The following is a 14,376-nucleotide window of genomic DNA, read 5'->3' on the forward strand; positions in this document are numbered from 1 at the left end:
TTCACATTTGGGTGCCCACCATGCTTAGCCAACTAACCCTTGCGTGTTCCAGTTAGAGTGCGCCTCTCATCGGCGATCACTCCACCCTTTTCCTATTGGACCGACAAGCCCGGTGCCTGACTCTACTAGATAAATAATACGGTGTCCGTCGTAGGCGATAGGGTGTCCGCGAGCCACGAGGGTTAACAAAGAACCAATAGAAATTAAGGTCCCTAGAAGACTATTGGACAGTCTACCAAGGGGTCAGCAATCCAATGGCTTGCCTGGTTCCTATTGGCCAGAAGACAAAAAGGTCCAATGAGAGTTTAGATGAATTATTTAATTACCTAAAGCTCTCAGAAAAGGGGAAAGGGGGACACATGTCACAAGGCTATCAATCATGCTTCTAATTTGTGATTGGCTAAGCTTTGCAAGAGCCAATGAGAGGCTAGCATGAGCAAAAAGCAAGAGGGATCGACCAAGAGAGAGAAAGCTTGACATTTTTAGTCTAACACAATGCTACACACACACACACACACACACACACACACACACACAACTCATGTGTGCAAGAAGAACTCCATCTCCTTCTCCAAGCATTGAGAAGTAGAGGCCTACACCAACAACTCTTGGCTATGGAATGCAAATCCAACCAAGAGCCAAGCTTCAATGGCATGCTCATCTCCTCTACCATGCTAATTACTAAGCTAAGCTATGCTATTAGAGTGATTATGTGAGGAGAATACTTCTTTCTTGTAAGATCATTTCCTGCTAGGTCTCACCATTTTTGAAGGTGTGTGAGGTCTTGGGACTGAGGCTAGGGACACTAGGTGTGTTTTTCAAGCAATTTGGTGTATGAAGCTTCCATCTTCATTGCACCAACGAGTTTTGTCAAGGAACACAAGAATTGTATTGTACAAAAATTTCCTTTGATGGGAGAAGCTTTAATACAAAGCCTTTATGGAAGGGGGACCGGCTCCATGTAAATCTAGTCCTCAACTATTGTCAATTGTTCTATTTTTCTCTCTTTTCAAGTATTGTCAAAGCCAAATTAGCTAGGTGTAAATTGCTACGTTGCTCTCTCCAATTAAGTACTCTCTCTATGCTCATTAGGAACTTGTTCTTAATGAAATGCTCACTATGTTATCAATTTTCGCTACACACAAGTTACTAGTGCATTAAATGTTACATATTAAATCGGAAACTAGAAGGAATCAATGTAGATAAGAAAGACGTGAGTGGAAGTCGAACCAAAATGCCGATTGTCGGGCGACTCACATCCGGATAGGAGGGTGTGCGGGCAAGGTGGCGGGTAGACGAGTAGGGGTAGTGTAGGGACTGAGGGTGTTGGGCAGATGATGAGGAGGCACCCAGAGGCTGAGGGTGTAGAGGCTAAGTTGTGAGCATTGTTTTACTTTATGGGGTTTGCTTGACTGGCTATGAGAGACCTACGTAAGGATGATCATTGAACGGATCTGGATTGGAATCTGCTTTCTTCTTTTTACAAATGTATGAGAGTAAAGTCTTGATAGCTAAGAACTCAATATTTAATGATTTAAATTTTTTAAAAGAAATGTATATATTATCATTAAATTTAATTTTGATTTTTTTTTTGAGAGCTATAAATAAAGGATCTGCAATATTTCTGCATTCCCCATTTCAACTGGAAGCATGAGGGCATCGCGAGGGGGGGTTACTGACGAAGATGTCACAGCGGAAGTGTTGGGCATTCTCTCAGCTGCTGCTTTTCTTCCCCGCCTTGTGGTCTTTGATCTCGACTACACTCTGTGGCCTTTTTACTGGTAATCTCTCTCTCTTTCTCTCTCTCTCTCTCTCTCACACACACACACACACACACACACACACACACACACACACACACACACACGTGAACGCGCAACCCACTCTTTTGCGATTTTGTACTACGGGTTGATGAAGATAATATTCAGTAAGTGTGCCACATCTCAAATTAGGTCCAAATGGGGTAGAGATCGCATGTAACGTCAAACAATCATGAAACGACTCTAATGTTGACAGAGGAAACTCATTAATCTGAAAGCAGAAGTGGTATCTGGCTATCTTCCGGATCATTCTGACAAACACTAAACTGATAGAGAACCTAAATAAAGAAGAGAAAGAGACGCAACTCCAAAACCCGATAATGAACCTACATAAACAAATGGTAGAGATGAAGTGATACCGTATAGCTAGACGTACTTGTTGAATTGACCAATGAAAAATTGCACATGTAGATATCCAATTATATGCCAGAAGAAGTCTTGAGTATGTAGGCAGAACCAAGTAAATGAGTACGAGTCTCTGTGGATTGCATACACCGCCAACAATGCCTATTTGACTTGGTGTTTGAAAGTATGGGGAATACTCCAAGGAAGGTGTAATTGGTTGGCACCATGAGCCAACAAGAAATTAATGATGCAACTCATAATTAATGAATAGAGAAAATTTCACACTTTAATTTTGGACCCGACACAAAAGTGGCAAGAGTTTCTCTTCAAAGAATATTGGTCCCCAAGTCTTGCATGCCTAGCCGCCTTTCTTTATTAGGAATCAAGAAAGTTTTGCAATTGTTGGATGAGACCACTTACCAAAATTGGAGCTACAATCGGCACACAACCCATTGATTTCTAGGCCCTTAGGACTCAAAAGCAGCGAAACATTCGCTAAAAGCAACTTAACCAAAACAACATCTAAAACTTATTGTGCTACTCTAAAAACCTTGTGTAGACTTTATTGCTATGTTAGTATCTTGTAAGTTCCATGGCAAACCATGTCAATTGATGTGTCGCTCTCTTTTGACTCTCTTTTGTTCTCCCTCTACTCGTGCTCAACGATAATGCCATGTCACCAAGTCATCACATACCCCTCTTAGAGAAGATTAATGGTTGCAATTACTGTAAGGATTTTAGGTACTAATCCTTAATTAAGTACTTAAACTCATGATTAAGACTTAAGACACTTGAACAGAACTCAGAAACAAGACTCAAAAGCCTCTATGTTTGATTGATTGAAAGTGTGATACAATGACTCCTTATATAGGAAACGAAAAGGTACATTTGAAAAGGTATGACCCTTCACGAAGAGACACATCCTTTAGGCGAATAGACATGTCTTTAGGCGAATGGACACATCCATTCGATGAAGAGCCGCAACAATTGGTCGAAGGGACATGACTAGGCGTCAAAGGAGTGTGGTTGTTGGTGAAGAGGTATGACTTTTGAGCGAAGTGTTGTGACCATTCGAGAACAGGAGTCCTCCTAGGTTAGTCACACTTCGTATCTGCATCTGTAATGAATCAAGAAGAGTGTAACAAGTCACAATCGTGACATTTCCTCCCAAACCCCGTGTTCAAATGAAAGTCTTCTGCTTGTCAAAGAACTCTTGAAGAAGGTTTGGTTCTGCTGCATGTCTTCATCCGTCTGCCAAGTGGAATCTGACTCATCAAGATCCATCCACTTAATAAGAAATTCCATTGAGATCTTTCGTCTTGTCTTTTTGACGAATATCAAGAATCTTTTTTGGAACAAGAATAATGTGTTCATCTTCAATTTCTTGCACATAAGAAGATAAGTCTGGAATTGGCGAATTTCCTTGTATGGACTGTTTGAGCCAAGAAATGTGGAATGTTGGATGAAGTTTTCCTCATGAGAGTGGAAGCTCCAACTTGTAACTGACAATTGAATACTTCTTGATTATTTTGAAAGGTCCATAGAAGCGAGGGCGCAACTTTGGAAAGATTGATTTCACAATTTTGTAGCGATGAGGTGCTACATATAACAGGACAAAATCTCCTTCTTGGAAATCTGCATGTCTTCGATGCTTATTGGCTTGTTTTTGATACTTTTGTTGGACATGAACCAACTTGTCATGTACTTGAATAAGCACATCTTGCATTTCTTGAACCAACTTATCTGCTAGAGCTACTTTGTGTTGAAGAACAAAGTTTGTCGGTACAAGATGAGTATGCCCATACACTACTTGGAATGGAGTCATGCTAATTACTGAATGGATAGAGTTATTGTATGCGAACTCTACAAGTGGCAAATATTCTTGCCATGACCGCAATCGAACTTGTATGTAATGTCGAAGCATTTCTTCCAAAATTTGATCCACTCTTTCTGTCTGACGATCAGTTTGAGGAGTTTGAGGATGGTATACTGAGCTGAACAGTAAATTTATTCTTAGAGATCCTGTGAATTTTGGATCTCTATCTGAAACAATAGACTTCGGCAATCCATGTAATCTAAATCTGTGTTGCACAAACAATTGCGCAATGTCTGGAGCCGAAGAAACCTTTTTGCAAGGAATAAAATGTGCCATCTTTGAAAACCGATCAACCAGTACGAAAATTTGTGCATTGTCTTTTTGGGAACGAGGTAAAGTAGTGATAAAATCCATGCTGATACTTTCCCATCTTTCTTGAGGTACTAGTAAAGATTGAAGTAAACCTTGAGGAAGCTGTCGAGAAGCCTTCATTGTTTGACAGGAATGACAAGCTTTGACTAACTTGATAACATCCTACTGCATTTGTGGCCAAAAATATGTTGCGGACAATAATCTGTATGTCTTGTTGATGCCTGGGTGAGTAGCAAAAGGGACTTCATGATGCTCTTGGATCAAAATCTTCCTCAATGGCACGTTGTGAGAAACACAAATGCAATCAATGTAATAGAGCAAGTCATCAACAATTGTGTAAGCTGCAAACATATTCATCTCTGAAGGAGTAGGATTAGACGATTTAAGAGCTTGAAATGCGTCTCCAAAATCTCTATCTGTCAAATACTCATGCTTGAAACAAGCAGGTATTTCTATCTGCACACCAGAAATGGCAAAGTTGGTAGCGCGAGGCATGCAGCTTAAGGTATTTGCAATTGCATTTGCAAGGCCTGGCACGTATTGAATAATCATATGAAAATTTGCCAAGAACTCAACCCATCGTCCTTGACGAGGATTCATCACTGGTTGAGTAAAAATGTATGTTAATGACTGATGATCTGTTTGAACAATGACTGATGATCTGTTTGAACAATGGAATTTGCGCCAAGAAGATAGTGTTTCCAAGTGTGATAAGCATGAACAATGGCCAAGAATTTCTTGTCATAAACTAGGTATCTCATTTGAATGGCTGAAAATTTGCGGTTGTCAAAAGCAATGACACGCTCATTCTACATAAGAACACCTCCAAAAGCACGATTGAGCATCTGTCATTACCTGAAAAGGTTGAGTGGGATTTGCAATAGCCAAGACTGGGGTTGCCGTCAAGGCATGTTTAAGAGCTTTGAACGACTGTTCTGCTTCTTCAAACCATTGAAGTTTATCTTGCTTGGTAAGCTCAGTCAATGGAGTTGCAATATCCGAGAACTTGTGCACCTTGGTATGATAAAAATTGGCAAGTTCCAAAAAAGAACGCACATCTGACAATGACCAATCCACAATGACCTGTATCTTCTTGGGATCTACTGCAACGCCATTAGCAAAAATAATATGACCAAGGTATTCCACCTGATTCTTGAAAAAATCACTTTTCTTTTTGTTGAAATATAGCACATTGGTTTGCAGAATTTGGAAGACAAGCTGCACATGTTCTTTGTGATTAGCCATCGTTCGATTGAAAACTAGAATATCATCCAAATATACGATCACAAACTTATCCAAGTGACGACCCAAGATTTCGTTCATCAACGTCATGAAAGAGGCCGGGGCATTGGTTAACTCGAATGGTAAGACCAAAAATTCATAGTGACCATACTTTGTGCGAAAAGCTGTCTTGTACTCATCACCAATGCGAATGCGAATTTGGTGATATTCTGACTTTAGATCAATTTTGGAGTAAATCTGTTAGGTGCAACGGAATGAATGTTTGAACTTTGCTCAAGATGAGTGCTCCGAACTGTGCTCAAGGTTCCTTTTTGTTCTTATGGAAGGTAGAGCCTTCCGTTCTTAATGAGAGAGTGCAATGATCACAAACAAAGTGAATGGAGACTTGCGTGCAAGTGTATGAACTGAGAGATAGAGAGAGAAGAGAATATGACACCAAAGACGTAAAACCCTCCTCCGAAGGCCCCACTCTCGTTCGGCGAGAGTGGTCTACTATTGATTGCACAAACTGGTACAAATTGAATGCATGTAATTGATGCAAGTCTAGTCTAGATCGATGACGACGACGGGGATGGCGAGATGGATCTAAGGGCTGAAATCTGATGCTTATGTACTGCTGTCCAAAAACGTTGATGGCTGAATTCTGCGGCTGATTTGCTGCTGAAGAATTTGCTCCTAAAAACGCTGGTAGGGCTGGTTCTTAATGGCTGAAAACTGTGGGTCTTTAGGGCTGAATTCTGCTGGTCTCAGAGCTGAAATCTGTTGGTCTTTACCTGCTGAAAAACGCAGAGGCAGTGCCATGCAGATGTTGATAGCTACCAAGCAGCATACTCCAAGGACTTGGCAAGCTTTCAAGAAAAAAAATTTGTCCGAAGTTATATGGTTTCTGACATCTTCCTTCGGAATGCAACTTTTGGCAGAGTGGGGTATCCTGAAATGCTTGCCATGGAAACCCTAGTAGATTATAACTTGCAGTTTCTCGACATCTCCCAGTAGATGTCTCTGCACGAGCAGATGATCTTGGAGGTCCAGAGCGATTGCTATCTTGGGACTATCATCGCTGCCAAAGAAACATTGTTTGTCCAAGAGCTGATGGACCATGCTGTGCTCGGCCGCGACCTTATGGAAGGAACCTAACCCTAATTTTTGATGCAGGTTTCAAGATGGAAAGTCAGTCGACTTTGAGATCTGTTTGATCTTGTTTGGTGATCCTGTTTGGAATTTGTTTGAGATGGATGGTATCTGTTTTGAACTTGTTTTGGTGCCGATTTGAATTGTTTGACTCTGGTTTTAATACTGGTTTCAATGATTGGTGATTTTACTCCCGGGTGGAGAAGTGAGAAATACTGTTTTGGTATTGTTTGAACCTCGGAATGACGCAAGCCAATGCCTGGGGAGCGTTTGGTTGTATGCTTGTTAAATAATTGTTGTCGTGACTCCCGTCCTGGACCTGGATGGTTATGCGGGAGGAGTATTAAGAAGTCTGAGCAGTGGTTACTCTCAGCACGTCCAAACGACGCATGCTGTGGTCTGGGGGGCGTTTGGTTGTAAAAGGCCTCTATATCTGCCGGCCCGGACCTTTTTAGGTTATGCGGGAGGAGTGATGAGGGAGTTATTGAATATCTCCCAGCCTGGACCTTATTAGGTTATGCGGGAGGAGTGCTCATCGGCGACTTTATGTTTCTATGTCTTGTAACATGCATATGTAAGCATTTGTGTTGCATTGTACTGAATATTCCTAATTGAATGAGATTGCCTGGGTATGTAATTTTTTTAGTGCATCAAGACACCTGTGGAAGATCAGTACGGGCTGGGTGTAATGGCTAATTTTACTACACCGGAATATCAAGAGTTCCGATCTGGACGAAAGGAGAAGCTAACTTCTGATCAAAAGAGCAGAAAGCAGAAGCTAACTCCTTGATCAAAACAGCTGAAAGGAGAAGCTAACTCCTTGATCAAAAGAGCAGAAAGGAGAAACTAACTCCTTAATAAAAAGAGCAAACTGATTGTCCCTCGGAAATTTTTGAGCTAACTTGAGTTGTTTTGTAGATGTGCTCTAATCACGGACGATTACTCTCTTTCAAGAAGGGGAGATGTTACAAACTGCTGACGTGTCAAAGCCTAAAGAATGGAGCCAACTTGCAAATGCTGGTCGAGGGGCCTAAACCCTAAGAAGAACAAGTAATAGAAGAAGAAGTGCTACCAACTTATGGGGACCCCGTCCGATGGGGCCCCAAGTGACATAAAGGATTAAAACAAAGCAAGATCCGCACACACGCAAAAAAATTGATGACATGGCAGAATCCCGAAAATTGCGTTGACATGATGACGTGGCATGCTTTACGGATTTCCGCGTTTTGCGTTGGATGATGATGTGGCAGGCGTACGGATTTCCGTGATTTACGTTGGCACCTTTTGGCTTTGCTTTTGGACCAGATGCTTTTAAGTTTGAAGGCTTTTTATTGTAAACTGCATTTTAGGCCAAGGGCCTTTAAATATGAGGTTAGGGCCCATTCTTTGGCATGCTTCTTAGAGAAGGTGCAGAGTCTAGAGTACCGGCTTGTATTGTGTTGATGCAATATAAAGAAATACCGAAAGGGGTGCCAAGGTTTGGGGCCAATACTCTCTGGGGTGGAATTCTGCCACTCTGTTTTGCGTGTCATCTCTCTCTTTCTCTCAATTCAGTTGTTATTTAAAGAGCTAAAAGTCTGTTCAGTTTGTTCTTTTCTATTGGCACGTGGTGCCCGTCTTGTGACAACATCTCTTTCATGTGTCGGTCGTTCATGGCTTTTCTTGCTTTGTTCTTGCGATCCATTTCTGCTTTTCTTTTTGTGCATTCACGATCAAATTCTGCCATTCTTTCTGCTCTTCTTGCTTCGCGTTCTAACTTCCTGTCCATCATCATCATCATGTCAAAAGCCTCCATAGGGGTTAATGCAATCCTTTGCGTAGATGGGAAGGGAGAGGGTCGGAAAAACCTCTTGGTGGGGAAAATTCTTCTTCGCCTCTCTCATGCTCATCATCTTCATGCCAAGTATCCATACCGCTTCGAGTGATGACCATCCACTGGAGTCTTGGATTCTGAAGTTCACCAGGAACTTGGGTTCTTGCGGGTCTCGAGTTCTTGTGGTTCTTGAGGGTCTTGAATCTTGAGGTTCTTGAGGGTCTTAAGGTTCTTGAGGTCTTGAGGTCTTGAGGTTCTTCTTTCGTTTGCAATTTGTGTTAGAGAAGGATCTTCTCTTCACCCGAGTTTTGCTCTTTTCCGCGGGTGCACCCCTTGGCGGCCTTGCGCTCACACCAAGGTTGCTTTTCCCACCTCACGTCGATTGGCCGGCCGCTAAGTGCACGGTCCGCTCTCAATGAGTGAAAAGAGGCACAAGGGGAGGCTGGACAAGCCCTTCTTCTTGGGATTCCTATCACTCTTCAAAAACACGATTAGGAATCGACACACCCAAGAGGACTTGGGTTACGTGCGACCGCAACAAGCAAAAAAATTCAGTGGTTCTTGTGGTTCTTTCCTTGAGTGATATAGAACACTGCCAAAGCTCTGGTACCAATGCAAGGTGCAACGGAATGAATGTTGAACTTTGCTCAAGATGAGTGCTCCGAACTGTGCTCAAGGGTTCCTTTTACTTACGGAACTTCCGTTCCTTTAGTGAGAGTGCAATGGACACAAACAAAGTGGATGAACACTGTGAATGAAGGTACATGAGACTGAGAGATAGAGAAGAGAATACGACACCATAGACGTTGTAAAACCCTCCTCCGAAGGCCCCACTCTCTATGGCGAGAGCGGTCTACTTATGATTGCACAAATCTCTACAATGCTTTGGACTTGCCGACGATGTCGACGACGATGAGGACGATGATGGACGGGCTGAAATCTGAAAATGTTAAGGGGCTGAAATCTGCAAATCTTTATCTGCTGAATTCTGACTCTATGTCGATGACGACGATGCGACGACGACGAGCTGAAAACGCAGATGCTGAAATCTGCCTTTTCTGGGCTGAATCTGCAAACTGCGCTGGATCTTACCGTGCGGCGAGGATCTGTTGCGGGAAGGTGAGATCTGCGAGGTTCGGGGGTTCTACTGTGGAGTCTGACTCCTGAAAACTGAAAATGCTGGTGCTTGTGTTGGTTCCGTCGCGGTAGATCTGCAAAACGCTGAAACGCTTGGCAAATGCAAAAACGCTAGGGTTGGTTTCTGTCTTCTGATGCTACCGGTGGCCTTGCAATGCAAAACGCTAGGCTGATCTACTGTGGTCTTGTCGCCATGCTGATGCAGAAGCAAAACATTGGCTGATTTGAGTTCTTGTCCAAAAACGCTAGTCAATCTGCTGTGGAGCAAAAACGCTAGGGGTCCTTGGGGCCCTGCTGAGAAGTTGCCTGTGAGCAATGCTCTTGCTGCCTCTTCTGCCAGAAAGTGCTAGCTCTGGTTTGCTTATATATTATCTTAGCAAAATTGCCCTACCTACTTTCCAACGAAAGTCACTTCAAAATAATAAGTGAAAAATGTCAAAAATAGGGAAAATAGGTTAAATGCACTGGAAAATTCCCTTGATGGGAATGCTGATGATCATGCTGTATGCAACCGGAGGATATGCATCTAATCTAAGTGTCTGGACATGCACGGTCTACGAACAGACTCACAAAAGTGCCAGATCACTTCCTATTCTAGACCGACTTGATTGAACTGAACCCTGGTCATGCTGTAGGTTGTCCACGGACACATAGGGTTGGATGTGTCACGTGACAACAAAACCACTAGAGCCATGGGGCCGTGATGGTTCAGGGCGACGGGTGCACTCCACTGCCAAATAGGATGGTGTGGGACCTCGATGGACATGGGGGGCACATGCAAACTGGTGGCAGGAGTCTAGGGTATACTGATTTCTTTTTTCCTCTTTTTTCATGGATTCTCGTGTGGTGGTTGATGTTGGCATAAGGCACATGACGATGGAGGCCCTCTGTTTTCAGCCATGAGGGCACCTTTGATGGCATGCTAGCACTCCTCATGGCGCAACTGGGTTGGTATAGTTGCGATACTTAGTGGAGATGTGGCTACATACTGATGGTGGATCCCCTTTTGCAATGGTTTCTAGGAGCATCTGTCTCACAGGAAGCCATGCTTTATGTGGTAATATTACCAGCTAGGGAGCTTGTCAAGCTCCTAGAGTACTTTTAGGGGGAAGGTGAGCTCAGACTTTTGAGCATCTCAATGGAGATTGGGGGGTTGCTCCCTGGAACATTTATTCATGACTTGCCCAACTCAGGCCTGCAATTTAGCAGCCTTTGGGGCAACTCCATTAGAGTAGTCATAGCTCTCATTCATTTTCCTTAAGCTTCTAGTAAGGAGTCCTCTCTTCCTTGTTTTGGGCGATGGGGGCAGCCCCCACGTCTTCGGAAGGCACTTTCTTGGGGGTGAGCTTGCAGCACCTTCCTCTTTCATTCCTTGGCCACAAAACCACACATGCTGCCTAGGTTGCGTCCTTTTTAAGGCGCTAACAAATCAACTAATGAGGGGGTAGAGCTGGCTACTTCAATCCACTCATCTTGTGCTAAGTGGTGGTCCTTGATTGGTATGACTCTAAGCAGACAGTTCCAATTAGCTTCATAGGCATCTGTGTGGCTCAGTTTGTGTAGTGCATAGGATGCATCATTGGGTAGATATGTGGCTCAGTTTGGCAGCACATAGGATGCATCATTAGGAAGATATGTGGCTTTGTCTGGGCAGCCTTTAAATTGCAGCCGGAGGTAGATAAGGCTCAGTTTGGGCAGCACATAGGGTGCAACATTAGGTAGATATGTGGCTTGAACAGGGCAGTACTGTAACAATGTCAGACTTTGTAAATAATTAAATTATTTACGAGAAAATAGTTATACAATTAGTTGTGTGCACATCATAATAGAACTAGCAGTTCTAGGGCCTCAAGTGCACCTAAACTTGGGCCAGAGCACTTTAGGGAGACCCTAGCAGAAAATACCCTGAAGCTCTAGTGATTGGGAAATCGGGTCTTCAATAAGGGGCAGACAGTAGCTTCAAATTTCAGGCTCAGAAAATTACGTGCATCAGTGCGAGCACAGGAATGAGATGGGTCCTTAGAACAGTAACCCTAAGGCCTGAATTATTTTTAAAGCCTTAGAATAAGTTAGTTAAACTAATTTAAATTGTTTGTGCTGGACCAAATGGCCGGACAAGTGCGAATAGGTAATGCCTGTGCAGTGCCGGTATGGCATTGTGCTGGGAGAAACTAACGTTTTTATTAGTAGTATCCATGTGTGCAGTTGTGAGTTAATTTGCACATTTTATTAATACCCTAGGGAAAATGTGAAAGTTGAATGGTTTTAAAGTTATCAAGTGTGCCACTTGGCACACTTCCAATGCAAAGTGACTCTCTCACTCTCACCCTCCCTCATCCTCTAGCGCCCCCTCTTCTGGCCGGCTATGTAGGAGCACCCCACGGGTTGGCAGTTTACCTACCCCCCCTAAAGTGAGTGTGCTCTACGCACCATAACTCTCATTGAAGCTTGAGAATCAGCGCTTGTGGTGTATGTGGGGTCCTGGAGCTCCCATCACCTAGAACAAGGTTTCTCTTGATCATAGGCTGCTGTGGGGGAAGATTCATCACGAAAAGTAGAAGGAAACTCTCTTTCTCTCTCGCCTAGCTGTTGCAAATTCTCTGTTTTCAACCCCTAATCACCTATATTAGGGTGAATTTCAGCAAAGTACTCATATAATCTAGTTCTTTTCTACCTACACTACGCGTACACAGAGTTTGGTGCGATTCCATCGTGAAAAAGGTCTCTATTTCGGCATTGAAACGTGCTCAGGTAACATTTTCAGGTTATGTGCAGAAAATTACAGCAAGCATGTGTGCGTGCATTTTGTGTGTTTCTCCCTTGTTTTTATTGTAGGAATGATCATGCATAAAGGGACACAGTTAGCGGAAGGTAGACTCTCATTTTTGAGAGCTTCCGTGGACTTTTGTGGAAGATAGATTCTCGCTTACGAGAGCTTCCCAAAATCTCACAGCAGAGGGAAAATCCTCTCAGTAGTTAGAGAGTAGGTTTCTCACTCTCTCAGTCAGAAGGAAAAAAGGAACAAAGAAAGAATAGAGGACGGGCTTTGCCCCGTTCCTGTGCTTGTAAAGATTCTCCCTTAGTAATAAAGATATTCTCTTTAGGGGGGGGGGAACCAACCCATCTTCAGGTCCCCAATGAAGTGTCAAGCTCTCTCTTTCTATCTCAAATTCTCTTGAGTATTTGAACTGCAACTAAAAAGTCAGTTTACGCTTCCCTATTTTTGTGACAAGTATGTAGGCATGAAGTAGAGCAGCGACCAACATTTAATGTGCCTTAGATTGGGACAGCAAGTAGACGAAAAGGGGGTGCAACATCAGGCAGCTACGTGGCTTAGCACATAGCATGTAGGTCTCATGTTAATCTCCTTCCCGCCAAATGTGTCACGTGCACATGGCTCTGTGTGCCATGTGGACATTCTTCATCGATTTCGAGAGCCAGTTTTCCCCTTCTTCCTAGATAGGGATGTCTAGAATCCTAGGAGGATTAGTACCAGCAATTTTGCGAGCTTGTTCGCAGTACCTGCATGTCCGAACAAGTCCATTAGGTTAGGTTTTCTAGTTTTGGAACCCTCTTGCATAAATGGTTTGTATACGCGTTTTGACAGATGTTATAACTTATTGCACTACGGTGGGCATCTTCCAAGCAGTAACAATTTTGTTTGACAGCTTCTCATCTTTTACGTTTTTCCATGGACCGTGAACTCTCAATTATGTCACGATTGTGACTATGTTATCTACTCCTAGTTGCAGATATACGAAGTGCCATGCCAAGGAGGACCCCTATGCTTGGATGGTCACGACCCTTCGCTCAAGAGACATGCCTCTTCGCCAAAAGCCACACTCCTTCGACGATTGGTCACACCCCCTTGCTCTACGATTGCGACTCTTCGTTTGCAACTCTTTGCCGAAAGGATGTGTCTTTACGTCTAAAGTCGCGTCTCTTCACTATGAGACGTGTCTTTTTATTTGTGTCTCTTCGTCTCCTATATAAGGAGCCTATTGTACTCAATTTTAAAAGCATTCATTCAATCAATCAAACAAAGAGTCTTCTAAGTCTTATCTCTGGGTCAAGTTTAAGTTTCTTAAGTCTTAATGATGAATTTAAGTACCTAATTAAGGATTAGTAACTAGAATCCTTACAAATTATTTTGGTAGGCAAGCTTTCTTTACCCAATATAGAGAAAATTGGGTATTCGTCTTTGTAATGTGCAGCGGAAGTGAATGATGGTGTATGGCTCAGGATGAGTGATCAGTGGGTGATCAGTGTTCCTTTTACTGACGAGAAGGGAGAGCCTTCCTTGACTTAATGAGAGAATGTGCAATGACCAAAACACGGGAGTGGAATGCAAACTGAGTGAGTGTGCACGAGTGCTAGAGAGAGAGAGAGAAAGAAGAGACGACACCAGATGGGGTCCCAAACCCCCCTCCAAGGGCCCCCCTCTCTATTGCTAGAGAGGTATTTGCTTGAGATTGCACAAAGTCTGGTACAATGCTTCTAGATGCTGTGGCACTCGATGACGACGATGACGATGTGTCAATGGTGAAATCTGAAAATGCAAGGTACTTCTTCGGTGGATCTGCTACTGTGGCGGTTCTACCGGGCCAATCTGCAACCACTGAGGCGAGCAAGGGCTGAAATGCAGAAACGCTGGCTGATCTAGCTAAATCTGCAAAATGCTGGCTGCTGTCTGCTGATGT

General features: G+C 43.2%; 1 protein-coding gene across 1 annotated transcript in view; it reads left to right on the forward strand.

Annotated features, from left to right (window-relative positions):
• Window positions 1–1,623: 1,623 nt before the first annotated feature.
• Window positions 1,624–14,376, forward strand: part of LOC147422797 (Haloacid dehalogenase-like hydrolase (HAD) superfamily protein) — an 87,018-nt gene continuing 74,265 nt past the window's right edge. The window contains exon 1 of the mRNA XM_086502474.1: window positions 1,624–1,781. Coding sequence (XP_086358600.1) covers window positions 1,651–1,781 — 131 coding nt within the window. The 5' untranslated portion in view covers window positions 1,624–1,650. The remainder of the gene's footprint in view (window positions 1,782–14,376) is intronic.

The sequence above is a fragment of the Adiantum capillus-veneris genome, chromosome 27, assembly GCF_014529385.1.
Source record: "Adiantum capillus-veneris isolate H3 chromosome 27, ASM1452938v2, whole genome shotgun sequence".
Lineage (NCBI taxonomy): Eukaryota > Viridiplantae > Streptophyta > Polypodiopsida > Polypodiales > Pteridaceae > Adiantum > Adiantum capillus-veneris.